The 26,598-nt window shown below is 48.5% G+C and overlaps 1 protein-coding gene across 7 annotated transcripts in view; it reads right to left on the bottom strand.

The window, feature by feature from the left end:
• Positions 1-26,598, bottom strand: part of Dgkg (diacylglycerol kinase, gamma) — a 194,759-nt gene that overhangs the window by 99,994 nt on the left and 68,167 nt on the right. For 6 of the 7 annotated variants that reach the window (XR_005490982.2, XM_063270312.1, XM_006248540.5 and 3 more), the window contains 11 exons: positions 24,709-24,879; positions 20,894-20,943; positions 16,951-17,025; positions 16,248-16,370; positions 12,702-12,819; positions 11,104-11,192; positions 8,194-8,310; positions 7,173-7,265; positions 5,440-5,499; positions 2,431-2,510; positions 1,346-1,420 (listed from right to left, as the gene is read on the bottom strand). Coding sequence is in view for 6 of the 7 variants with exons in the window: in XM_063270312.1 (XP_063126382.1) it covers positions 1,346-1,420; positions 2,431-2,510; positions 5,440-5,499; positions 7,173-7,265; positions 8,194-8,310; positions 11,104-11,192; positions 12,702-12,819; positions 16,248-16,370; positions 16,951-17,025; positions 20,894-20,943; positions 24,709-24,879 (1,051 nt within the window). In the remaining variant the exon portion in view is untranslated. The remainder of the gene's footprint in view (positions 1-1,345; positions 1,421-2,430; positions 2,511-5,439; positions 5,500-7,172; positions 7,266-8,193; positions 8,311-11,103; positions 11,193-12,701; positions 12,820-16,247; positions 16,371-16,950; positions 17,026-20,893; positions 20,944-24,708; positions 24,880-26,598) is intronic. The other variant, XM_006248538.5, reaches the window with a different exon arrangement.

Here is a 26,598-nt window from a genome sequence, read left to right as displayed (position 1 = left end):
CAGTCGACACCTTGAAGTGCCATTTAGGAATCCCAAGGCCTGTACATCTCTCTTCCCAGCCAGATCGTCTGAGAAGTCCCCGGGGTGCTCTGAGCACGGATGCCTATTGACAAGTCATTATCTCTCCCTTCCACAGGCCGTACATTCTGAACAGAGGCTCGCATCAGCTGGATGGACAGGAACAGTGAAGATGCCCTGGGGTCTTCAGTTCTGGAAGTAGGCTCCGAGCTTGTCATTCACCGGAAACCAATGGAAGGCTGGGAAGGCTGTGCTACTGAAATCCCCAAGGAGAGCGGGGCCCAGAAGGTACTTGGTGTTCTGGTACACCACTATCGGGCAGTAACCGGCACACACCTGGCTGTCATGGCAACTACAGGAGTCTGGCCCGACTTCTGAAGTGAATTTTACAGATCGGTGAATGTGCACCTGTCTGTCGTTCTCCTTTTAACTGGATCTTGTGCTTCCGATTCTATAAATAACCCCCGTGCCAGACAACGGAAAGACAGGGACAGGTTCCATTTTTAGACACCTTACTCCAGCCCTCTCTGAGGAATCTCAGTGACTCTAGAGTAGAAATGCAGGTCAGGAGGTGTGAAAGCCCCGACCAGACCTGGAAGATGGTGCTGGCAGAGCTGCCAGCAGGTGGCGCTAGGGCACCACCTCCGACTGGGTAGATGCCTTCAAGGCCATTGAGGGAATAATTTCCGATGCTGAAGACAAGCTCCACCCACCAGACCTTCAGACCATCCTCCTAGGTCCTGTCTCCTCCCCTCTAACAGCTCTTCCCGGCTTGCTAGGGAGAAGGGAGGTGGGAGAAGGGTCGGGAGGTGTGTAACCTCCACAAAACTGGGTAACTCAGGGAACAGTTTCGATGACGGAAATGCTCCTGTGGCAGAAGACGTGACAGACTTGGAGTGACTGTGTTGATCCACAGAGAGACAGCATTAAAAGCACTATGACGGGGGGCTGGGGATTTAGCTCAGTGGTAGAGCGCTTACCTAGGAAGCGCAAGGTCCTGGATTCGGTCCCCAGCTCCGAAAAAAAAAAAAAAAAAAAAAAAAAGCACTATGACGATATCAGCTAAGAGCCTTGCAAGTAGGTCAAAGTAAGTCGCCAGTGTGACCTCCCTGTCTGTCCCATGACTGGGTCATAGTTTCCCCCTGACATCAACACCTCCTTCAGTGACAAGGTACACGGGGCAAGTTCCCAAACAAGAACCAGGGCCAAGGTGAGGAGTGGGAAAGAAAGATGGCAGGCAGAGAAAGCCAGGAGATTTCAAAGGTGGCAAAGGAAGATGTTTTCTTCAGAGACCGAGGCAGGGCAGAGTGAAGACTGAGGTCCATACCCTGGCGTAGGCCCCCCTTTGTCCAGGTTGAAAACTTGTTTGGGGTTGAGCAGGTAGTGGAATTTCTGAAGAATTCTACAGGGGAAAAAAAACCACAACGATAGAGTTGAGAAATGGTAGGGTATCAGTCACATAGGGCAGGCGTCTGTGGTGAGGTTCTCCAGGTGCTTAAACCCAAGACGGGACATGGTACATGCAGACCCCGATATCCCAGTACACCTAGCATCCACACATCCTTCCCTCTGGCCCAAAGCTGCCCCTCCATCTGACTCCAGCCCCACCCTATGGACTGCTAATCGCTATGACAGAGAACAGGACTGCTGTCCTAAAGCTTCCTCCGTGTTAGAGACCTCTGGGTATTCTATGTGTTGTAGACTATCCAGGGGTGCTGAAGGCTCCTAGGCAGAGGGCCAGCATCCTCATAAGAGTACATGAGGAGAAGGAGAGGCTAGGAAGCCGAGGGCCTTGGTTTCTAGGCTCTACCTTGAGACCATTAGGCTGGGCCAGGAGGGTGTCTTGCTGTAAGGACTCATAGTTCTTGCTTGGGTCCAACCTAAGCCTTGATCCCTGCTCTCCAAACCATCTGCTCATTTCCCAGACTGAGCAGGCCTGGAAGTCAGAGTGGTTCTGCCTGCCCCCATCTCTTCTCCCACTCCATTGTGCTTACTCCAGCTTCCCCCAAACCCTGCATTTGCTTCACTGATAAGATGGGGTCGGGGCTAGGCCAGGTGGTCCTAAGCAGTTGAATCTCATCAAGTCTTTAAAACCAAGTCCTGCTGTGGGATAGGAAGGAACAGGCCCCTCAGAACTTGACTCTGGCGGCCTTCACAGAGGCTCACGTGGCAGGTCCGAGGTTAAGCACTAGGTCCGTTCTAATCCTTAAAGTAACGTGTGAGAGGTGATTTCACTGCTATCTACGTCATGGGGGTGGTGACTGAGGCACGGTTATTAACTCACCTGGGCCAGATGATGAACTGACCACAGGCCCAGGTTTTTTAACTGTACAGGTTACTATGTTGGGGCTGAGGGGAGGAAGGGGCTTGGTCAGGTTGGTTTAGCCTGTTTTGAAAGTAGAGAGGACTTACCTTTCTCCTTGTCTTCCTCCACTCTTGGGGTTCACCAGGACCAGCAGGGGATGCGTCCCCGGACTTGGGATGATCTTATACTTAAAAAATGAGAAGGAAGAGAAGTTAGCTTCATTCAGTCGTGGTAGGAGATGAAAGCAGGTGTTGAGACAGCTTTGGAAGGTGGAGGGAGAGCAGGCCCAGGCATGGAGCAGAGGAAGGGGCTGCTTACTGAGCTTCCTGGGGGAGACATGGCCGACTGCAGCCTGAGGGGCTTTTAAAGGGGGTGAATGGCAATGAGAGTTGGAGGTCGGGATCGGGGATGGGGCGATGACACCAGCTTCAAATTATACAGTCATGTGGCATCATGCCCACAGCACGAGATCAAAATAGTCAAGCACAGCAGTTCTCAACCTTCCCGGTGCTGCGAGCCTTTAATGCAATTCTTCATGTGGTGGAGACCCGAGTGCCCCCTCCCCCCATCATCTTGTTGCTACTTCATAACTGTAATGTTGGTACTGTTATGAATCAATATAAATCTGATATGCAGGACGTCTGGTTTATGACCCCGAGGGATCCAGACCCACAGGTTGAGAGCTGCAGGTCTAAAGGGTACATCTACCAACTCATGTGTCAATGAAATGAACGCTTACGGGGCACTGAGGGCCCAGCACTGTCCAAATCCTGTGGCCACACCCGATTTTCCTCCTACACCCGTTTCTCACTGTGAGGTCTATCCTCCTCTGATGCCTCACTGCTGAGGGCACTTCACCGATGGTACCACATAACAGGCCCAGACAAGTTGTCTTTCTCATAAGCCTAGCGGTCCCTCCCTTCCTGTTAATGGTGTGGTTACTCAGATGGACATACAGGCAGAGATCCTGACCTGACAAGTCCTTCCCTAAGCATTTCCCTGGCAGCCACTGTGGCCCCATGCCTTTGAGGCCTTTCCTACCCACACTGTATCCTCCACACCCCCCACCCCAGTTCCTTCCTGGGACACCACATCAAACATGCCGTTCCTGTTAAAGCATCTGTGACAACACCCTGATCGCCTTCAGGATCAGATTCTAGTCTCTAAGCCTTCTCAGCCTTGCCCCTGGCTTCTGCTCTCCCCATTCCTCCTGTCCCCCAGCAACCACCCCAGAAGCTGGCTGCCACCCTCCAGTGAGTGTGTCCACCCCTGCGTATGCTCACTCTCCAGTGAGTGAGTCGGCCCCTGCATATGCTCACCCCTGCAAGTGCTCTTGTCCCATGGCTTGAAACACTCTCTTCTTTGTAACCTCTTAAAGAAGTCCAGAATAAGCCGGGCAGTGGTGGCACACACCTTCAATTCCAGCATTTGGGAGGCAAGACAGGTGGGTCTCTGTGAGTTCCAGGGCAGCCTGGTCTACAGAGTTAGTTCCAGGACAGCCAAGCTACAGAGAAACCTAACCCATGGCCCAGTTCCAGTCATCACCTGTGACGTTGCCCTCAGCCAGAGCAACTAAAGACTATGGCAATGTGACCTGTGTAGTATTTCCTACTGCAGTGTGACCCTTGCAGTATATCCTGGAGGGTTTATGTTGATTTTTTTGCATTTATTTTTTGTCTTTCATTTTGTAGGTAAAATCTCAGACCACCAAGTAGGTCAGAAACACTGAGAGCAGAGTGGAGCTTCTATGGGTCCCATGGTACCTGACACAGCAGCGAGCCCTCACTCCATTTTTGTGAATTCAGCTGAATGATATTCCCACACAGAGATCCCGCTTGGCTTCATGATCAATATTTAATGCCTGCATTTGTTTGTTTTAAACTTCACGCCTATCACAGCCTGACAGGTTTGCAAAGGGCAGCTGTTTGTTGTTCATGATCTTAAAGAATTCTCTTGTCTCCTAGGGTAACTGTGTGACACACAGAAGCATTTTGGAGTCTGGGGAGTAAACTCTTAAGTCTGGGGGATGCTATCAAAGTACTTAGTATCTCAGTGCATGGGGAGTGAGATTGACGCCCGTGTGTGTGTGTGTGTGTGTGTGTGTGTGTGTGTGTGTGTGTGTACTCTTCTAGATTCCTTTCTTTGTGGTGTCTAGACAGGTATCTAGAACCTTCTCTTTTGAGCTTCTGGAGCAATCATGACCTGGGGGTGATGTTTGAACAACTGTATCACGTGTGTCAGGGATCAGATATCCTGCATACCATCAGATAGATACACTAAGATTCATAACAGTAGCAACGTTACAGTCAGGAAGCAGCAACAACGTACTCGTATGGTTGGAGTCACCGCAGCGTGGGGAGCCGTACTAAAGGGTCACAGCATCAGGAGGTCTGGAGCATCCTCGTCTGTTGTGGCCCACGTCATTTTTATCTTATACCTTCATCAATTTCAATTGATCTTGTGATTTCAAAGCACACAGTCTTGTGAGCCCAGTCTTACAGCACTGTGGGAGGCGGGCAGTCTAGGGACCCCTCTTAGCACAAGGAAACCTACACTCAAGGCAAAGGATAGGGCTCCATTTTCCCTTTTCCTGTTCTGATATTCTTTGTACCTCATCGGGCTGCCTTCTCTGCAGTCCTCAGAACTTCAGGGAGGACATGAGAAAATACTCTCTGGTGATGGTTAGTGGAAAACGAGATCTTAAATACACGCGTAAGGATCGAGGGCCTTTGGATGTGGTCTGCTTTGTTTTGAGAGATTATATTCCAGAGGTAGCTGGATAATGGCAGAACACCCACTGACTGGTCTTACGACACACATTTGTTACTGTTCAGGAGGACTGCAAGGTGTAGATTCATGTGACCTCTCTTAAGGAGGCGACAAAGCCAATTAGACCACCAGTGATATCAGTCAGTCTCCTTGCTTTCTACTTGTCTACCGGGTGGCAGTCAAAGGTTAACCCCAGAGGCCCAGGTAAATGTCCACCTGTGACAGAATTGGGCATGAGAGAGCACATGCCAGGATGCATTTCTTCGGTGCCCAGGCCCCACTCTCCCTGCCCCAGCCTCTGGACTCACTCGGAATGAGTGCTGGCTGCCCGCCCATTCATGCATTACCTGCATTACAAGTTCACCCTTGGCGGCCGCACCGCTATCGGACTTCCCTGCTTGCCGGTCCTGGGAGAGAGAACACAAACAGCCTTAGAGGAGGAAAAGCCCACTCCTGAGACAAGAGGCAATCAAAGTGTTAAAATGAATGGTGGTCACAGCAAAAATCTCAGCCAGGCAGAAAACCTGAGTGTTTCAGAGTGGGACTTCGGTCCTCAGAAGAGGATGCACCCCACAGGTTCCTTGGGCTCCGCAGGTCCCTGTGATTACTGTAATCTGCGATTATGTCACTTGAGGTGACTGTAATCTTGGGACATGGTAGGGAATGAAGCACACAGGAATCTGGTTTGTTGGCTGAGGGCTTTAAAAACTGTGAGAAGCCAGGCCTCACTCAGCCTTCCTGCTCAGCGGGACTTGACACCATGGCATGGCTGACACCAGGGCATGGCTACTGCTCCTGGCTTTGCTTGTTCTGCCTTGTCTCAAAGTTCATTGCTTATTCTGTTGAAATTTGTCCAGCAGACAGTGTGGTGTCCAGCAGACAGTGTGGTGTGCTGCAATACAGTGTGTGTGTGTGTGTGTGTGTGTGTGGTGTGTGGTGTGTGGTGTGTGGTGTGTGGTGTGTGGTGTGTGTGGTGTATGTGTGTGGTGTGTGGTGTGTGGTGTGTGTGGTGTATGTGTGTGGTGTGTGTGTGGTGTGTATGTGTGGTATATGTGTGTATGTGGTGTGTGTGTGTGGTATGTATGTGTGTGTGGTGTGTGTGTGTGTGTGATGTGTGTGTGTTGTATGTGTTGTGTGTGTGTGGTGTGATACAATATAGTGTGTGGGTGTGTACATGTGTGTGTTGTGTATGTGTTGTGTGTGTGTGTGGTGTGATGTAATACAGTGTGTGTGTATGGTGTGTGTTGTGTGTGTGTGTGTGGTGTGTATGTGTGTATGTGTGGTATGTGTGGCATGTGTATGTGTGTGTGTGTATTGTGTGTGTGTGCTGCCTGTGCATACAGCCTTGGCTTTACCACATCTTCAAACTTCTGCATCCAACTTTTGTGTTGTTTTGTTTAGCTGTTTGAGCGTCTCCACTTTTGCATGGTTTTGTCTTTTCTACTCCACTGCAGTCATTTATCACATGATCTCAGCTTATTCACGGCTGTGTGAGTAGCAGAATACTTGTCCTTCGATGGAATAAAGAGAATTTTCAGGATAGGAAGTTCGTATGTTTCTAACTTAATGGAAACTGGCAAATGGATTTCCAAAGTGGTGATTTTCCTATAGGATTTTAAGTGAGAGGGGAAATAGTGTCTGTCCCAGTCAAGGGTGAGAAGGGAGGGGTGGGTGAGTGTGCTCCAGAGGCGGTAAAGGTTTCAGGTGGTAGTACTGGGGGCTTCATTTGCTACCACTTATGTCTGAGGCCCTCAGGTGCGAGCCCTTGAAAGAACACAGGCGAAACCTTGACAAGGATGAAGGGGGCCAAGAGCAGGTGGCCCTTTGAGCTGGGCTCTGCCTCAAGGATGCTTAGAAGGGATGCTCTGAACATCTGGAAGAGCCGTTGGAAGCTGCTGTGTCAGAGCTTTCTCGCTCAGTCTGACTGGCACAGCACTAACTTCTCTTAATCGCTCGCCAAAGCAAAAGCCCTGGGAATCGGTGGGGTAACACTCTGGAGAATGTGAAGTTGTGAATGTCACCTGCCTCTGACCCCTGACCCTGGAAAAGCCAGAGCCCTGGTAGGGGCAGGACCACTTACTCGGGTGACAGGGTATATGGAGGTAGGCAGCAAAATGTGGTCTTTGAGTTCCCCACCATCGCACGCTGTCGACAATTCACATTTGCGGTGAAACTGGAGAGAGAAATGAAGAGGATAATGAGCACAAGTGGCCAAGGAGACACGGGGTAGGTAGGCGTCGTGTCGAGGTTTTTCTGGGGAGGCGAGCTGTCCAGTGCCCCTGCGTCTTGAAGTACTGCTGCCTTTGGCTTTGACAGGGTTGTTGAGTAGGTGTGAACATGTGGCCTGGCTTGCCAGGGGCATAGAAATGACATCTAGAGCTGCCCTTCAAATGTGGCAACCTGAGTGGATTCTATACCCCTAACCCTGGATCTCTGGGTTAGAAACTCTGAAGGAAGGCTACCTCTTGAGAAAACCCGAGGGAGGCTGGAGTAAAGCATCAGCGGAACTCGTGCATCGTGAGAGACGCTTTGTCTGTCTTGGAGGAGCCTCCACTTTAGGGCTGATACCTAGCCATGGTGTACAAGACACAGCCTGGAATTGGCTATGGGAGGAAGACTGGGCAGCCCTGTGGCATTTGTCACGTTTAGAATGCTGTGGACTCTGGCATGAGCGTGGCAGTAGCAAGGCCAGGCCCCTGGGCTTGGCAGAGTGCTGCTGACAGTAATGTGCCTTTGGGCCAAAGTCTAACTCTAAAGCGTAAAGGGGGCTTTCCAGGATTTAACCCCTCTCCCAGCCTGTCAGTTACCGCAGCCCTGGGTGAGGATGTTCGTGGTCTAGCCTGCTCTTCCCAGCTGCTGGTCATGTAAGCAGTAGTCGGTTGGCTAATTTCTTAAGCAGCCCTTTCTCTGGGCAACTTGAGTCAGTCATTGGCTGCTGGGAGGCTCGAATGGGTATGGGGGGGGGGGGGCTCTGGGCTATCCTCTTAGACTCTTCCCCTCACTCTATACTTGCCCTCTGGAGGGATGATCACTACCCCATGCTACAGCTTGAACAAAACCCACACTGAAAAGAAGTAGGGCCGCCCTGGGCACCGACCCACCGTCATCCGGCACCACACGCAGTGCCGCGCGGTGACACTCTGGTAGCACTTGATACTTTTGTGGCACCGGTCACACTTGACGGAGGAGTTCCCTTCCACCCACGCGTGCTGCATCACCTGTGGGAGGGAAGGGAAGGATACCAGGGAAGGCAGTGGAATTACGCCCCTGGGCCCAGGGCTACAAAGAAGTGGGCGGCGCGAGGAGCCCAGAGGGCCCTGTTTCCTCAGTGTGAAAGCTTGTTAGATGCAGAGTTCCTCCTGCCTGACCACCACTATGCTAAGCAAAATAGGTTAAAAACCGGTTCCATTTTGCCTGTACTAGCTCTCACTCCAGCAGGCAAGCATCTAAGCAGCCGCTCTCCTGCGGTTCCTCTGTCTTGGAGAACTTGCTGGAGAGGCTTGTCCTCATGTGGGCCCTTTTCTGGAAGGCAGTGTGGTACAGGTGAAGCCAGAGGGCTGCATTGCAGACCAAATCCGTGGGAGGCACTCATTTTGCGCATCACAGCAGGGTGACTTCTGGCCAGTTTCTGCACCTCTTTGAGTCTCTGGCCCCTCCTCTTTAGACAACAGCGTGAGCACCTCTGGATATACTGGACAAGCACATCTGGAAGGTTTCTGTGGTGCACTTCTCTGGTTCACTCACTTCCTTTCCCTTGGCCTCCTCGCCTGAGGACTCTGTAGACACCCTGGTGCCCACCCCATACTCCGAATGGATGACTCTCTGGTGGTGGGCCCCAGAGGTTTGACTTAATCTCCCCACGATGATTTAAATTCTCACGAGTTAAAAGTGCCCCGGGTGCTAATATTGTAAGGTAGCCAAGAAGCAAGGAGGAGGCTAGATTACAAAGTCTAAAGCCATCAGTCAGGTCTGGGTCCCTTTCAGACCCATCTCCTGGCCATCTGGATGCATTAGCAACCTGGCTGGGAAATGCCACCAGGGTAGAGGGGGTGGTAGTGGTGGGATGGGTGGGGGGTGGGGTGGGGTGGTTTTATGCATACCTTTAGCAAACATGGGAACCTCTGTACTCAGATCTTCCCCCCCGCCGCCCCCCAGAATCTCAAAACTTTCCACCGTGGTGTTCTGCACGTGGTGAAGTGCAGCAGCAGGAAGATGTGGAAAGTGGGGGGGGGGGCGTATCTCAAAACGCCCAGCTTCAAATACTATATTAGAAACACATGAATCCATATTTGCCTCGAACAAGTATAAGTGTTTTAAATCTCTTAGCAGCTATGTCGTGTGATGCTATCCACCCAGAACATTTTTACTAATTTAATTGCTCCGACACACGAAGTCACATTTTGATGTGTAGCTTCTCACATTCAGCTGCATCAGCAAGGTGGACAAAGAAGTCACTTTGTGAACCTGAATTCTACACGGTTCCGCAGGCTACGCGCCGCCGAGATGACTGCTTCCATTTTGCAGAGGGACAAGTAGAGGTTTCAGAGATGTGAGTGACCGGCTTTGGGGTCTAAGGCCGGTGAGTAGCCACCCAGGGACCCACAACCAGTTCTTTGGATTCTAAGCTCAGGGTTATTGCCCCAGCACTGTGTTGCTTTCTTCAGTCTGTCTGGGGTCTGGAGAAATGGTGAGAGACTTGGGTTGTCCCTGCAAGCTCACAAGGTTGTGGATATGCTCTACTGGGCCCTCAGCTGTGTCATACTGCTCCCTGCGTCTGATGACGCGAGAGGCCTTTGCATAGGAGGCCCGCTGTGTGCTCTGGTGGCAGCCAGGCATGAACATGAGGTATATGATGGGGAGCGAGGCATGCAGTGGTTATGGGGCATGCGTATGAGGAGTCCTCTGAGGAGCCTTCCTCCCAGGAGGTCTTCCCTGGGAGAGCTGTGAGACGTCCCACCTTCTAACTGTCTCTCTGCTCCCATTCCTCAGTTGTGTCATCCCTCTGTGGCAGTGCAGATGGGCTGCCTGCAGTTTTAAGGGAAATCTAGAGCCACCCAAAGGGCCCAGAGAACTTTGGGGGCTTCCCCCCACTTCCTGCCACCTCATCTTGGCATCCACATGCCCAAGTCCTAGAGCCGAGCCACGCAAATGCCTTTGCATTTCATTCCTTCCTTTGTTTACCTTTGTTAGTGGAGTCTGTCGGGAACACTCAGACATGACCAGACCCACACTAGAGACAGACCCCATCCGCTCTGCTATAACTGCTGGAAGGGTCTTCTTCCCTCTGCTTTTCCTCCAATACCCGCCTCAGAAAGTCATCTCAGTAGAAACGTCACCATCTCTTCATGTCTGAAGCTCTCCTCCACCCTGCACTGCTTTCTGACTCTGGAGCTGGTCTCTAACTTCCTCATCACCTTGTGAACACAGCTCCTTGACCTTCCCTGTGATCTTCTGACCCAGCCATTTCAAACTCAGTCCAGGCCACAGTCAGGCACATCTCCATGCCTGTACGTAGGGGCCCCACTCTGCTAGAATGCTCAACCCTCTTCCATGCCTTGTGAAGCACCCCCTGGTTCAAAGAACAAACAGAGTGCCACCTCTGTGAATATTTTTTTCCTTTCAGGCCTTAACTGCACATTGCATGAGGCCCTACTGTGGTAGCACACACATTCCATGAGGCCCTACTATGGTAGCACACACCTCGAGGCTTCACACTATGCTCACATACCTGTCTAGCATCATAACCTGTGCGGAATTCGAGAAGACTGGATACTATTTCTCATAACCTGTGGATGCCCTGGTATGGTGCCTGGCATACAGTGGGCTTCAGGGAGATGCTGAATGGATCGATGGATGAGTGAGATGGCTGAAGGGTCCTTGAGGCAGAGAAGGGACTAGAGAAAGCTCTCTGAGCCCCTTCCTGCTCAGGGATCTGTGATGATGAACATGTTACCCCCCCCCCCCCCCCCCGAGGCAGCATGCAGTAAGATGAGCCAATAGGTGTCACCAACCTCACCGCTCCTTTTGGCTTTGGAGTATGTTTTCACACATCCAGGAATGCTGTTGGATACACAGCGTTGGTGGACAGCATATTTACAGTCTGGAAAAAAAAAAAAGGACAGTTTTTACGAATGCCACCAAGGGAAAATTTACACCCCCTCCCCAGTGCACACACTGCATGCAGGAAAGGCTTGCTTCTCCTTCTGGAGTTGGCCTGGCTTAGCAGAAACCCAACACTGTGACATGTGAGCAGTCTGTGGCCACCCCCCCCACCTCTTCACACTACCTTTCTTTGATGGCAGTGACTGCACAGATGTGACCTCAGAAGGTGTGGTAAGGGACAGATGTCTCAGCATTGCATGTTGGGATGCCAGTGAGTAGACAGAAAGCCTACGGCCCCTGGGCTGACGGATGCTACTGGCCACAGCCTGAAGCATGTTGAGTAACTTGTGCCCTTTGGACACTCAGGGTTCTTTGTCAGACGCACACACAGTAGCTTTTTTTCTTTTTCTCTCTGGGGCATGGATTTTTGCCGTAATAAGTGGGACATTTGTGTGAAGTACCATGTACAGGGTCAGATTGGCGATTCCAAAATTTGTCATCATTGTTGTGACTGTGGTTGTGCACAAGGCAAGGGACCAAGAGGTCTCAGGCTTAACAGGAATGAGGACATGTTGACGAGCTGATATTTGGGTAGGTCTGGGGCAATCGGTGGACCTGTTCTTTAGTCTGTTCACTCCTTGGTTCCAACTGGTGTCTGCTATCTGGCCATGAGGTGGCTGGCAGGGCTCAGTGTACCCACATTCTCAGGTCCATCTGTAACTCTGTCTTTAGCCCTGTCCCCCTTGCTCCCTCGCTCCCTCCTTTCCAAACACCACCCTTTCTTCTTCTTCTTCTTCTTCTTCTTCTTCTTCTTCTTCTTCTTCTTCTTCTTCTTCTTCTTCTTCTTCTTCTTCTTCTTCTTCTTCTTCTTCTTCTCCTCCTCCTCCTCCTCCTCCTCCTCCTCCTCCTCCTCCTCTCCTCCTCCTCTCCTCCTCCTCCTCCTCCTCTCCTCCTCCTCTCCTCCTCCTCCCCCTCCCCCTCCCCCTCCTCCCCCTCCCCCTCCTCCTTCTCTTCTTCTTCTCTTTCCCTTCTCAGTCCTGATCTACTCCCTTGTTGTGATTTTTTTTTCGAGATTTTTTTTTCTGCTTTCCCCTCTAGCTCCACAAAATGGGTTACAAGACGAAATGAACACACGCGTTTATTGTTCATTGCACTTCTAGAACATAAGCTATGCTCTTAAACTAACTAGAAAGCTCCTCTAAACATATAAGAAGTGAACGCTGGCCAGAAACACAGTGCAACTAGCATGAGCTACCTTTAACCTGTGGAAAGGCTTTAATACTTATTTTCCAGAGGAGCAGTGACCTGTGATCCCAACAGCAGCAAACGTCTTGCCCCTCTGACTCAGCTAGCCCCAAGGCAGGGTACAGAGGCCTTGCTGTTGAAACAGGGCAGTCTCACTATCTGGGAAGCAGAAGTATCTGGACTTTGGCTGGAATGGATCCACTGAGCATGTGCAAAGCAAACGCGCCCGCCCGAGGGGAAAGGCGTCAGGATGGTTACTCACAGATGCAGCACAGGCCTTGCTTCCGAACGCCCATCAGCATGATGTGGCAGAAGTTGCAGTAAGTGGGCTTCTTGAAGTGCTTCAGGGTCCAGGCGTGCCTCCCATCCCCCTTGGAGGCCTGCAGGGATAATGATGGTGAGACCTTGAGCTGGGATCCCTGCTGGAAGCCAGAGGCTGCCCCCTAGTGCAGGTGTGGCTTTTTCTCTATGTTCTCTTCTCAAACTTGGAAGATAAGTTACTCAGATTCATTAACAAATTCTCAGTGTGTGTTTTCTAAAGTTAGCACATACAAAGGGAAAGAGCGTCTGAATGGCAGTGGGAGGGGAGCTAAAACAAGCCCTCTCCTACCTGGATGCCAGAAGTATAAATGGAAGAGCAATCTGATATGTCTGTCTATCTGTCTGCCTGCCTATCTATCTATCTATCTATCTATCTATCTATCTATCGATCGATCGATCTATCATCCATCCATTGATCCATCCATTTGTCTATCCATTGATCCATTCATCCATCCATCCATTCATCTATTCATCTATCTGTCCATCTGTTATCTATCAATTATCATCTATCTGTCTGTTGGTATCTATCTATCTATCTATCTATCTATCTATCTATCTATCTATCTACCTATCTATCTATCATCCATCCATTGATCTACCTATCCATCCATCATCATCCATCTATCCATTCATCTATCTATCATCTATCAATCATCATCAGTCTATCTATCTATCTATCTATCTATCAATCATCCATCCATCCATTGATCTACCCATCCATCCATCCATCATCCATCCATTTATCCATTCATCTATCTATCCATCTATCATCTATCAATCATCATCAGTCTATCTATCTATCTATCTATCTATCTATCTATCTATCTATCTATCTGTCTGTCTGTCTATCTATCATCTATCAATCATCCATCCATCCATTGATCCATCCATCCATCTATCCATCCATCCAACCATCTATCCATCCATCTGTCCATCTATCATCTATCAATTATCGTCTATCTGCCTATCTATCTATCTATCTATCTATCTATCTATCTATCTATCTATCACCTATCTACCTCACCTGTCTATCTTAAATGATTACAGTTAGACTCAGCAACATCCCTTCTTGAGCTCTAGTCTAAAGAAATAACTTTTGAGAAAACAGATGAGTGTTTCTGTGCTAGTCAGACGCAGCATTATTCCAAATAGTGAGGACCTAGAGATGTTCTAACCATTCCCAGATCACTAAAGTTGTAGTACATCCATATAACTTAATATTGGGAGGTAATTTGTTTGTCTTTTTGGCCTCAAGGACAGATGATGATAATGATAAATGTTATTCTAGTCCACTGCCTGATTCTAAGCTGTACTAAATACTGGGGGTGGGGGATACAAAACTACTGCAGGAGCAGTAAGTTCATTACTGGTAAACAGAGAAGAAAACAGACTCAGAGATTCTGTAACTAGGCCAGTGCCACAGCAAAGATGAGAGACGCCACAGCAAAGATGAGAGACGGTAGGTCTGCAGGCTTTCCACATCTCACTTCCACAAGGATCTTCCTGGACAGAAGGAAACTTCACACCTCGTCAGGAGGTCTGCTTATTCATCAACCAATCACCATTTTATCTGAGAGCAGCTCCATTCTCTAAGTCGGCTAGCCCAATCCCTTGCCTTTCTCAGCTCCATGAAGCAAATGGCTCAGGTAAAGCTTCTGCTTGTGTTCTAGCACCACCGTGTGGCTTGTTTATTTCTGGCCAGATTTTACCCCATTGCTACAATTTTACTAGAAAACAGGATGTGCAGAGAGCCCCAAGCATTCTCAGAGGTCGTATGTGTGATTGAAAATGGCAGGAGAGTTGCAACAGCAGGCCATCCAGGAAGTTGGCTGGGCTTCCTGTAGAGGCCCGTATGTTACTTGTTCGTTAAAACCTTACTTAGCACACACTTACAATAGGCTTACGTAAGGCTTTTGATTAATATCAGTGAAATGAACAGTTTTTGTACATTTTTTGATGTGAATTACAGTTTTATGTAAGGCTGATTTGGTGTTTGACAGGGACCCTGGAAAGGAGCTAAAGAAATACATAGATTTTGCCTGCTGCTTCCTGAAGTGTGGGCTCTTTCCATACAAGATGTTGGTGGTGCTTTGAGTTCAATACATGGAGAACAGAAGTTGGTTCCTTATGCTTACAGGGTCCCAGTTTTGTTCCCCCAAATGAGAACAAACCAAGACAACAACTGTTGCTGTTAGAATAGCAACCTCACAGAGCATCTCTTTGGATCCAGTTCCAAGTGAACACTGACAACAATCTACTTTGCTTTTGGGTTCTTGTATGTGTGGCCCCTGAACAAGAGGTCATTATGCACAGGTCTCCATGCTACTGAGTGTGGCAGATGGAGCTCTGGTTAGGTGTTTGCCCTTGGACCAGTCCTTTATCTTTCTGGATCTCTGTTTATAGAATGAAAAGGGCTAGAGTAAGAGTCACAAAGGACTCTTTTAGCCACATCACTGCAGCCCTAAGAGTCAGAATGTGTTATCAAGCCTGGTGTGCAAGCCTAGGCACTCAGGATACTGAATAAGGAGGGTCACAGGTTCATGCAGCATGGCCTGCCTGGGTTACAGAGCAAGTCTGAGGCCAGCCCGTGCAACAGAGTGAAACTTTGATGCAAAAAACAAAAAATAAAAAAGAGACAGGGAAATACGGACCGCGGCAGAGTGCTTACCTAGCATGCAGGAGGCCATTGCTTCAATTCACATGGACCCCACACAGAAAACAGAATGAGTTCTCAGAACCTTGCTTATTTCCCTCCAAGGTGTCTTCTCCCTGTTCTGACTAAAGTGGGGTGCTGTGAACTGTGGGGAATTTGGAGCTAGGTGGAAACCCCAGTCTTGTTTCTCTCATTCCGTACAGAACTCTGGCTTTCCATCTGTACAGAGTGGGATAAAAACTGCTGTCCCATCTGATTTGCTTGTTAAGCCAGAATCCATTCACAAGAGCCCCCGGGGCAGATCACTGTTCCTCTTCTCCCCACTTCCTTTGCCAATTCTTTGCATTTCCCTCGTTTTAAAACGTTTAATTAATTACACTTACTCATTGGCAGAGGCCGGTGGGCATATGTGTCATGGTGTGTGGAGGTCACGTGGCAAGGAAGTGAGCTCTTTTCTTCCAAGATGTGGATTCTGGGAATCGAACTCAGGTTACCAGGTTTGGTGCCAAGTGCCTTTATGTGCTGGGCACTTTGCTGACCCCTTTCCTAGTATCTTAAGACCTAACTTGATGAAAAGATGAGCTCCTCTGTGAGATTTCTATTGCACTTTGCCTGGCCAAGTGTCTCTTTACAGTGAGCACAACAAAAAAATTTCCCTTCGTAACAGAGCGGCAAAGGGTTGTCAGTGGAAAGAATAGATTTTGGGCAAGCAGAGTAAAAGCGATGGGAAGAGAGAGGCAGCAGGTGGGGCGGGGCTTGCCCATCAGGAAGTCTGGAGCAGACACTAGCAACCAGACAGACTCCAGAGCCATTGACTGTAGTTTACTGACTTACGGAGTCATCCATTCCCAGGAGGACCAGCAACGGGATGGTGGTCATCCCCCCACTGACCCACTCCTCTAGAGACACGAAGCCATCCTTGTTGTAGTCCATGCCTTGCAACATCTCCTTCAGTATCTGTGGGAGCCAAAGAACAATAAATGGCCTGTTTGCATCTGTTTCTGGATGCCTCTGCTCTGTTCTCTCTTCTGTCCTGTGCTGTTTTCTGAGTCACCCACTGCCCATCTTATTCAGAGTAGAGTGGCAAGGGAACAAAGCAGTGAGAGACCAGCGTTCGAGGCCCAGCTCTGCCCTGTCCTGACCTGTGGTGGCTCACCCCAGCTCTCTGTGTTCTGGGTTGCTCGTCTTAAAATGGAAATAATATTGCCTTAGCAAAGATAAGTGTTTAATCTAATATCTGATACGTAGCATTCCCCGGGTAGTCAACATTAGCAGCTGACAATTGATAACTTTTCCATTTCAGGCTCTAGCTTCTCTGTTCTGAATTTCTAGCATAAAGTTGCCCCTGCTGATAGGTTGGGGAAACTGGCCTTCAGCATCTTTCCTGTTGGAGAAAGGGGAGATCAAGCTGTAGGGCTCTGAAGAAGCTGCTGGGAGGATGAATCTGGGGGCACCACACAGAATCATTCAACCATTCGCATCCACATGTCAGATGTGCCTCACTGTCTCTGAGAAGACTGTGTTTGTAGAAACTCACAGGTCTGAGCTCTGTGGGATCCCACTCCAGGTACTGGGCAACATGTAGCATTTGGCTCACAATTTGATCCAGCTCCTGGAAAACATCAGGAGAGAAAATATCAAAGGGAGAAAACCAAAGTAATGTGTGTGTGTGTGTGTGTGTGTGTGTGTGTGTGTGTGTGTGTGTGTGTGTGTGTTTCATCAGGATAAGAACAAGACATGGTGGGAAGATTGGCAGGGTGGATCATGAGGAAGAACCCCACAAGGGCAGCCACCTTGACTACAAAGGCCAGGGGACGTAGATGCTCACAGCAGGTCAAAGCCAGAGGCACATGGAGCACTGACTCCAAGCCCACCATTCTGTCCTTTGACCTAAAGCATTGGGAATCCTGTTTTCTCTTTTTGTAACGAATGCAAATGCAGGTGAAGACAGGCCCCATTTTACCATTTTTTTTTTTTTTTGGTTCTTTTTTTTCAGAGCTGGGGACCGAACCCAGGGCCTTGCGCTTCCTAGGCAAGCGCTCTACCACTGAGCTAAATCCCCAACCCCCCATTTTGCCATTCTTATCACTTCCTGTCTATTACCACACCTTAGCAGCTTAGGCTCTGTCTCTCTGTCTGTCTGCCTCTGCAGTCAGGTTCACATCCTGTGTTGGTCCTTGCTCAAGCACCATGACTTAGATTTATTTCACATCTTCTTTTTCCTTTGCATTACAGTCAATCCTGAGCCTAGAACTTGGGGAACGGAAGTGTATGCATATGGTTTATTTACCTGATGGATTACCCCTTTGGTACCAAGGCCTGTCTCTACCTAAAACCTTAAAGATGTGCCTGGTGTTAGTGAGTCAGTGCATTCGGGCATCTATGGGAACACATTGTGCTGGGACTTGTATCTGGTGTCAGTTAGCATCTTACGTATGGATACAACCTAAGATGTTCATAGGGAGATTGTCCTAGGAGATTGTGTGGGAGACTGAAGGAAGTTTGGAAAAGTTTAGAAAGTGTTATTTCCTTCATGTCGAATTCAGGGTTAAGCCAAACAAGCCATGTCTCAACAGCTATTTGTCTTTTTAAGATATATTTAATTGTGGTGTGTATGTGTGTGTGTGTGTGTGTGTGTGTGTGTGTGTGTGCGTGCACGTGTGCACGTGTGCATGCATGCATGCATGCATGTATGTGTGTATGCACGTGTGCGTGCATGCATGCATTCGTGCATGTATGTGTATGTGTGTGTGCACATGCATGTGTTCATGTGTATATGTGTGTGTGCACGTGTGTGTGAGTGTGTGTATGCATGTGTGTTGCACATTAGAGTGCAGATTCCTGCAGAGGCCAGAAAAGAGCATCAGATCTCTTGGAGCTACAGTCACAAGTGATTGTCAGCCACCCAACGTCAGTGCTAGGAACTGAACTTGGGTCCTCTGTAAGAGCAGTAGTGTTCACCCTTAACTCCCGAGTCGTCTCTGAAGACCCTGACACCAAGATATCTGTCTCTGTCTCTGTCTCTCTCTTCCCTCTCTCCCCGTCCCTCTCTTCTCCTCTCCCATCTCGTGTTGGACTTGAAACTTGTGATTCTCTTGCCTCAGCCTCTTGCCTGCAAGAAATACTACTTTACCCAAAGGGAAACAGTAGCCCAGAGCAAAACTACAGGCTTGGCAGCGGCTGAGCACGACGAAGGGAGTGGAAAAATCTGTGAGTCTATTGGGGTTCGGGATTCTACAAGATATTGTGACTTAGAAACTGAAAGTTAGACTCTACTGTGGGTTGTACAAACAGAAGCAGAATGGTCTGGCTTCAGGAAGAAGTGGGTCCCCCGTGTCTACCCTGGCCAGGCCACGCCTGATCATGTAAAGCGATGGATGGGCAGGCTTTATTGCATGCTGTGTTTCAATAATATCAGCTCACACTCATCTAACAAACATGGGTATTTAAAACATCCTAATGAGAACTAATGGAGACCAGGGAGACTTGTCTCCAAGGAGGTTTTATCTGGGTATGACAGAATGTTTAAGCAGCAAAGGTTTTGTAGTTTTGTGTTTCTCTTGTGAGCTGTGGAAGGCAGCAGGAAGCTGAGGGTTACAGGGGAGGGACAGTGGGAGGGCAGCCCATTCTGATTCCCTCCTGAGTTGGGGAAGGAAGGGATACCAGTGTACCGTGTGATGTCTGGCAAACCGAAGCCTGGGATGCTGGCAGGAAGCCCTGGCCAGCTCATTCCCAGCAGTAGGACAGCTATTGTCGGGGAGTGGCCTCTTCATCACAAAGTGTTCACAAAGAAGCTGGAAGCCACCAGCCAGGGATTCCAGGTGTGAAGTTGAGTCAGAGACCTCTTTGGAAACGTGTTTCAGTCCACTAACATCATCTTTAGAATATATTCTGGATTGAACCAGTTTCCACCTGCAGCCCCGCTGTCCTGTGTAGGATCACCATTGTTCTGTGTCCTGATTATTTCCTTAGGTCTCTGTCTGATATGCCTCTTACAGTCTACCTGACGTAGTCTCCTGAGCGATCCTTGAGACGTGCCAATACATTGCTTTTTATTTCTTCTTTAGCGAGCCCGGTTTCCACTTAACCCTACAGCATCCTGGGCACGCTTCAAGATCTTTGCACACAGTATTTTCTACCTAGAGGGCTCTTTCCCTAGATAGCCCCATCTCCAAGTCTCTGTCCAGTGTCCCTTCCCCAGGGAGGCCTTCCTTGACCACACTTCTGAAAGCTGCGACTCCCTCTGGTGTTTCCTACTTCATTTTTCTTCTCGGTAAACATCTACCCAATATGTGTGTATGTGTATGTATTTACTTTATGCTGTACGGTTTTATTTTTGCGATGCTAAAATTGAATTGAAGTCTCGGGCTAGGCAAATGCTGTGTCGCAGAGCTTTATTTCCAATTGCACCAAGCCCCTTCTATTTTGAGAGAAGTTCTAATGACTCTCTTGCCCCAGCTTCCTGATGACGGGTGTGCACTACCACTCCCCAACCTACAGCCATCTGATACGCCGTGTAGTGTTGCCTAGACTACAGTGAAAGGAAATGGAACTTTGTTATTTGGCTGTAGAGGACTTGATGGAAACCCTCTGTAAATGCTGGTGTTCTGAGAGAGTGCTTGTTCTGTCAAAGACCACAACCCAGAGCATTGCAGCAGTGCTGGGGAGACCAGTGAAGGCACTAGGGTAGAGAGCATTGGCATGGTTCACTGGCCTAGTAGACTTATTTCCTCTATCCGTCTGTCCCTTATGCTTCTTTCCCTCCCTCCCTTCCTCCCTCCCTCCCTCCCTCCCTCCCACCCTCCCTCTCTTCCTTTCTCCTTCCTTCCTTCCACCTCTCCCTTCTCTCTTTTCTTTCTTTTCTTTCTCTGGTTTCAGTCAGCCAAACACACTCCAGTCTCAGACCTGCCTGTTTATAATAACTCTTGGCAGTAGTCATGACCACAAGGCCTGGTTTCAGGGGCTTCCTTTTTCTTGGACTTTTCTCTCATCTTTCTCTCCCTCCCTGGTCCTGTTCTTGCCTCTTCCTGAAGGGGCGAGGTGATGGTAAAGGGTTTAGAACAGATAGGAAACAGTCTCCTAAACTCGGATAGATAGTAAGGCAGTTAACCTCCTTTCTGTTGGCCTGGTCTTTTTGCTTCTCTGCCCCACGCCTCCTGATTCCTGGGTTTCAACAGGAAATTTTAAGGGAAGTCTGTAGATGGCGAAGTTATATTTGAGAAAAATACTAAAATGTCTCCCTATCCTGAGATAGTTCCAGGTTTCTGGGCCCAGAAGAAGGAAAATGGAGTCTATGCTTCATCTGAGTCTTTGGGAAGCACTCGTGGTCTTTGGGACTCCACTCATGGTCTGCATCCCTTAGCCAGGATGCTGCAGCTCCTGTGTGGACGGAACTGGGGCGTTTGGATGTTTCCTCCACTGTCCCTTGTTCTTCCCACTCGTTTTCAGATCCCAGGACTGTGTTGAAAGTGGAAGCTTACCGCTTGGTCCAGGAGTTCATTTTCATCCGAATCATAGAGACGAAACATGACTGCAAGAAACACTCAGATTAGTCCGAGGTCCTCCAGGAGCCAGTGTGGCTGACACTCTGCTACACCCGTTTTTAGCCCAGATCCAGGCAGCATTGGGGCATAAGCTATTACAGCCAGCTTACTCGCTGAGATTCAGTACATGACTTCCTTAAGGAAGAGGTGACGCTAGGGAGAAGAATGAGGCCCCCTGGGCTTTCGGGGCTTCCTGTGCAGTGACTCTGTGGCAGATGAGACCCAGGTCACAAACGAGACACCCCGGAGAGCATGCATATCTTTCTGCACCATCTGGACACAGTTTGAAACCCATGTCCAGCAGCTGGTCTGGCCAGGGCAGCACCAGGATTACAGCGAGGCCTTTGCCCCCACTGCACCTGACTGCTGAGTAGTGCATGCTAGAATCTTAGTGACCGCTGCCACTTCTGCGATGTCAAAGGAGTTAGCTCTCTTCTGGGTTCACTTTATTTGAAAGATGGAAACTGTAGTCTTATTTATTTCTATTAGCGTGAGCATAAGAATTAATATTTACAGCTGTAGATGTACAGAAAGCATTTAACAGATTGTTTCTTTTCTTTCATCGGTGAACATTTGCATATGACATTCCCTGGGTGGCAGGCACTGCTGTATGCACCCGGTCATAATTACATAGTAATAATAATCACCTTAGGAATGAATGGCGACCTGAGGTTGTTGCTGCTGATGGAGCTACAGGGCACTCAAAATGTTAGTTTTTGAATTGTCCTTTATCCCAAATGCTGGGGGACAGGAGCACTTCAGATTTGGGATTTTCTTTTTTTCTTTTTTCTTTTTTTCGGAGCTGGGGACCAAACCCAGGGCCTTCCGTTGGGATATTTTTTGATTAGGGATATATACTCCGATATTTTGGGGGACATTACCTGGGTCTACATGCAATATTATAGTTTTCATGTCTTACATGCATAGCCTCCAGGAAACTCTATGGAATATTTTTAGTGCATCCCACTTAGACTGAAATCCAACCCAGGAGCTCAGATGAGAAATTCTCCATATATGCCATGGAGCCTCGGAAGTTCGGGGTTTTGGAGTGAGGGTCAATATGCTAATTGGAAATATCTTGTGAGCTTCAGGGAGGCAAAGCAGACAAGGAAGGTCTGGGAAGGACTGGGACTAAAGACTAAGTGTGCACTGACAGGGACATTTACCTAAAACGTGGAGATGGTGTGATCTCAAAAGCCAGCAGGGCAGGCAGCAAGATAAACACTTCTTCCCTTTCACCCCCATTCTTTATGGTGCTCACAATCGGGTTCTCTTATGTGCACCTCCTACTGGCTACATCCTGGGTCTAGTTCAGTACAGGCCTCTTGGTCATACTACGCCTCTCTCGTACAATTGTCCTTCAGAGGTTTTAAATTCCCTGCTCATTGTATCTCCTCATCCCCCTCCCCCATGCTATGTACCTGAGTAGCATTTAAATTTTTTTAAAAGTTCTCTCTGGTTCCTCAGAATATTCTGGTCAGGGGCACATAGTGCATGGCCACGTGACATAGAGAATGCTGAAGTGAACATACTAATTTCATTCCAGGACATGTTCTGGTTCAGGTGACCCAGGTTCAGACATGCTTCTTCCCATATACGTAAAGTGAGATAACCATGTCTGCCTTCCAGGGTTGTTATAAGACTAACAGTAAGTGAGAAGGTGGATTCAAACTGCTTAGCAAGTAAATGTCTAGTGTCCAGCCAATGAGAGGGTATTGTATTGTCATGTATCGACAATAGGTGGAATCTCAGGATGACTTCCAAAAGGCCACATGCCTAGTTCTCAAACTCGAGACACTTAACTTGTTTTCAATCATTACAATGAGAGAATGACTTAGACTGATAGAGAAAAAAAAAAAAAAAACCCAAACCAACAGAAATGCTGACTAAGTGACCTTAACTCACATCAAAGGTTGTAAGGGAAAATATTGGCTGACAATGGAGAGGGAAAGTCACCGAAGAGATGTAAGGAATGGTGAATGACAAGGGGCTTGGCTGGAAAGTGATCTGGACAGCGAAAATTTATAAGGAAATGTGACTGTTGGCCAAGTGTTCCCTAATGCCACCACATCGTTGTATTTGAGCAGGGCGGCAAGCATGACCTAAGAAATACACAACGAACTATTTCTAGACAGAACCACAGGGTCCTAGACTCTGCTTTGAAACAATCAGAGGCTAAGGTGGGAGGGGACACCCAGAACAAGCGTGACCAACACCAGTTAGTGTGAATAGTGGGAGATGGGGGGGGGGCTCACAGCTCTCATCCACCTCTGAGATTTTTCAATATTAAAAAGAGAAAGACAGAAAATTTTTCCTTTCTGTTTGAAAAAGTCACTTGGAGCATCACTGTTGTGAAGGATCTGACACGTCCTCCTTGGCACTCGCCGACAAACGCGATGCTGAAGACTCAAAGCCCTCCTCATGGTTGGAAATAATTTGATATTTCACTTTTAACTTTAGCCAGAAAAAAAAAAAAGAAATTTGCTGCGCTCCCACCGAATTAGCACTTGAGACGTGAATTGTGAACGCCCCGCAGCCTATGGGAGAGTTTACGCTCAGCTAATGAGCAAACTGTCGTTTGGTTTTGGCAGAGCTCACCTTTGGGACGCTTCTCTTGGTAATGCTATTTGTTGACGAGTCCTATTAACTGAATTTTAACTTTTGCTACAGAAGCTATTTCTTTCCTGCTACTTAAGTTTGCCAAGAGGCAAATACAAGATGGGCTATGGCAAGGTCCTTTCGTTTGCCCTCAAAAGCATGCTGGCGGCTCTAGAGACCAGGAAAGCCATCCTGGGATAGTTCTTTAGGCCGCAGGCTCCATCTGCTGAGCTCTTTCTTGTCCTGAAGGCCTGCTTCACCTTACATCCGTCACATTTCTTTGAGACAGGATGTCTGCATGCAGCTCTGGCTGGCCTCGGACTCATTCCACAGACCAGGCTTTCTGTGAATTCAGAGATCCACCAGGCGTTCGCCATTGTTCTAGCATCTGAGGGGGTTTTGCAACTGACTTTGAAGCACCCCAAAACACACTTAACTCTTCTAGCGAGCCAAAAGCTGGAGCACAGGCATGAGTGTCCAAATGGAAATAGGCCTTATCAAGACAGGCTTATAAGAACTCAAGGGAAAGAAGGAAAAGGAAGGAAGGAAGAGGAAAGAGGAAAGGGAGGGAGGAATTTCCTGGCATGCAGACTTAGGCCTTTAGTTTCAGTACTCAGGAGGCAGAGACAGACCCATCTCTAGGAATTCAAGGCAGCTTGGTCTATATAGTGTGGTCCAGGACAGCCAGGGCTATAGAGAGGGGCTCTGTCTTAAAGTAATAAAATAAAGTAAAATAAACAAAAGGGAAGAACACAGAGGGGGACGGAAAGAAGAAAGCCCTATAGTTATGGCGTTCCTTGCTCACAGCTTAGGGGAAGATCAGAAGATGTTGAGTATCTTTTCCTAAAAACGATTACCAACACGAGGCCAAGGCTTTCTGATTAGAGGCACCCAGGAAGCCCTGACAGACAAAACGATCTGGAGTCCTTGGTAGCAACCTCTTTCTTCCAAATGGCTATGGTCTCCGATTCCTGTCTAACTTCTCTACTGGTACTATGCCCTGGGGTAGATTGTAGGACATGTTGTCATCACTGCTACTAAAGGACAGAGAACGCTCCCCAGTGCCCAGATGAATCTCCAATGTGTATGAAACAACTGTCCAGAGCCTTGGTCTTCCTCTGGGAAGCTGAGGCCCTAGGCCAGTGAGCACTTACATTCTAGTTTATCCTGAGGCCTCCCGGTCTCCATCAGGGACAAGTAACACACCACATCCTTCAGGTACACTATGGGGGCATCGGAGCTTGAAGCCGGAGCGTTAGGTTCTCCCCATGGGGCTGCAGCCTCTAGTTCTTCAGACGGTACTTGTGTCTTGATCGGTTTTGATTCTGAAAGACAAAAGGGGGACATCTAGGACCTTCACGCTAGTAAACGTTATCCTGCCTATGGTCCCTTCCTTTCGTGGTTGAGGCAAGACTGTTCTGTGGGTGACTTAAAGAATGCAATCGACAGACATTGCGGGATGTGGCCGCAGAAATCCAGTCTGCAGTTATTTTCTAGGAAAATTTTTTTTTATCAATTTTGACTCATTTAAGGCTTTATTTCCTTGCAGAAAGTTTGTTCGTTTTCAGAATTTCCAGGAAAGATGGCAGTGAGTCCTGGCGATGAAACAGTGAACGAAAATATCATTTACTGTACGCTCCAAATACTTAATTTGCAGATGTAACTCTGGATGGGCTTCTGCCACATCCAAACCCTTTCTTCATGGGGAGCTATTGAAGCCTTGAGTAAGCACAACGTTCTCGGTGGATGTATGCTGTTGACGTCAGCCAGCCATGTCAAGGATGGATGTCTCACACCATGCGAGTGACAAAGCCTTCCCCAGGTGAGGCTCAGAGGGATGGCGAAGGCTTCCTCTGGTCCACGAATGAACGATAATGTATGCAGGAAATGATCTCGGTAGCTCCTCCCACCATGCCTGAAGACTGCACCATTTTAGAGACTGCTTCTACTGAGTTAGTGAAGCCCACCTCCTTGTTCAGCAGTATATAATAGTCCTGCCTTCTCGTTTGTCTGATGTAATGATCCCACCTCCCTGTTCAAGTGTATATAACAAACAGTTCGCTGATCTTCCAGGGATGCTGTGTCTTCCCCATCACAGCCTAAATTCTCTAATCCAGCTTTCTGCATCCCTGTGTCTGTCGTTTCTTCATTTTCATCCCATCACTGTCCCAGGTAGGTCTGTCTCTGGGCCCATGCAAGGACATGGTATGTCATAAAGTTCTACAAATATACTTAATGACCAATGAAGAGATTGACCTCTAAGAGGAAAAACTCTACTGACAATCCATTCTCAGAAAGTAGGAAACTTTAACTACCAAGAAAGTGCAGAAAGGGACTTGCTATATGCTCCACAAGGGAAAGTTTCCCTCATACTCTGCCCCCAGATCAGAAAATATAAAGTTCATTGTCAACAGGACACGAGGAGTTTTATTTCACTACGTGAATTCTGTTCTCTGAGGTACTTTTTCCCCTTAGCGTTGTTACTATGAAAGTAACAGGAAGTCCACCAGAAATCTCTTCATACCCAGTAGGACGCATAACACACAGGAACACCTGACCGTGAGATAAAGGTGCCAGTAGGCAGACCAGTGTAGGCACCGTGAAGTCAAGAAGCAATAAGGGCCAGCAGACAGAGGCAGAGGCAGCCTCCGTGGCACCGACTGCTGGGGAAGGCAGTATCACCACACGCTGTTCAGAGAACCAAAGGGCCACATGCTGGAAGGGAGCATTGACCTCAAGACAGCAGAACCGAGAGAGAAGAAGGCTACCCGTCATGTAGTGTGGGCTGTGAGGTAGAAAGGAGTCAGCTGTCATTCATAATGGCAGGCCTCTGACCTACAGAGGGCCCATGAAGAGACCAAGATGGAGCCTAGAAGAAGTCCCAGAGGACCAGGTGTTTGCAGGTAATTTTCTATTGCACAAGGCACTTGGATGAGGTAACAGAAGCAGTGATGTGGGGAGACCGAGATGAGATTACTAACGCAACCAAACTACCAAGTCATCCTGGGAAGAAAGGCTATGGAACGCCATTAACAGTGATGCAG

This window comes from Rattus norvegicus, chromosome 11 (assembly GCF_036323735.1).
Source record: "Rattus norvegicus strain BN/NHsdMcwi chromosome 11, GRCr8, whole genome shotgun sequence".
Lineage (NCBI taxonomy): Eukaryota > Metazoa > Chordata > Mammalia > Rodentia > Muridae > Rattus > Rattus norvegicus.
The sequence above is the reverse complement of the archived record's forward strand: the minus strand, read 5'-3'. Positions and strand labels throughout refer to the sequence as shown.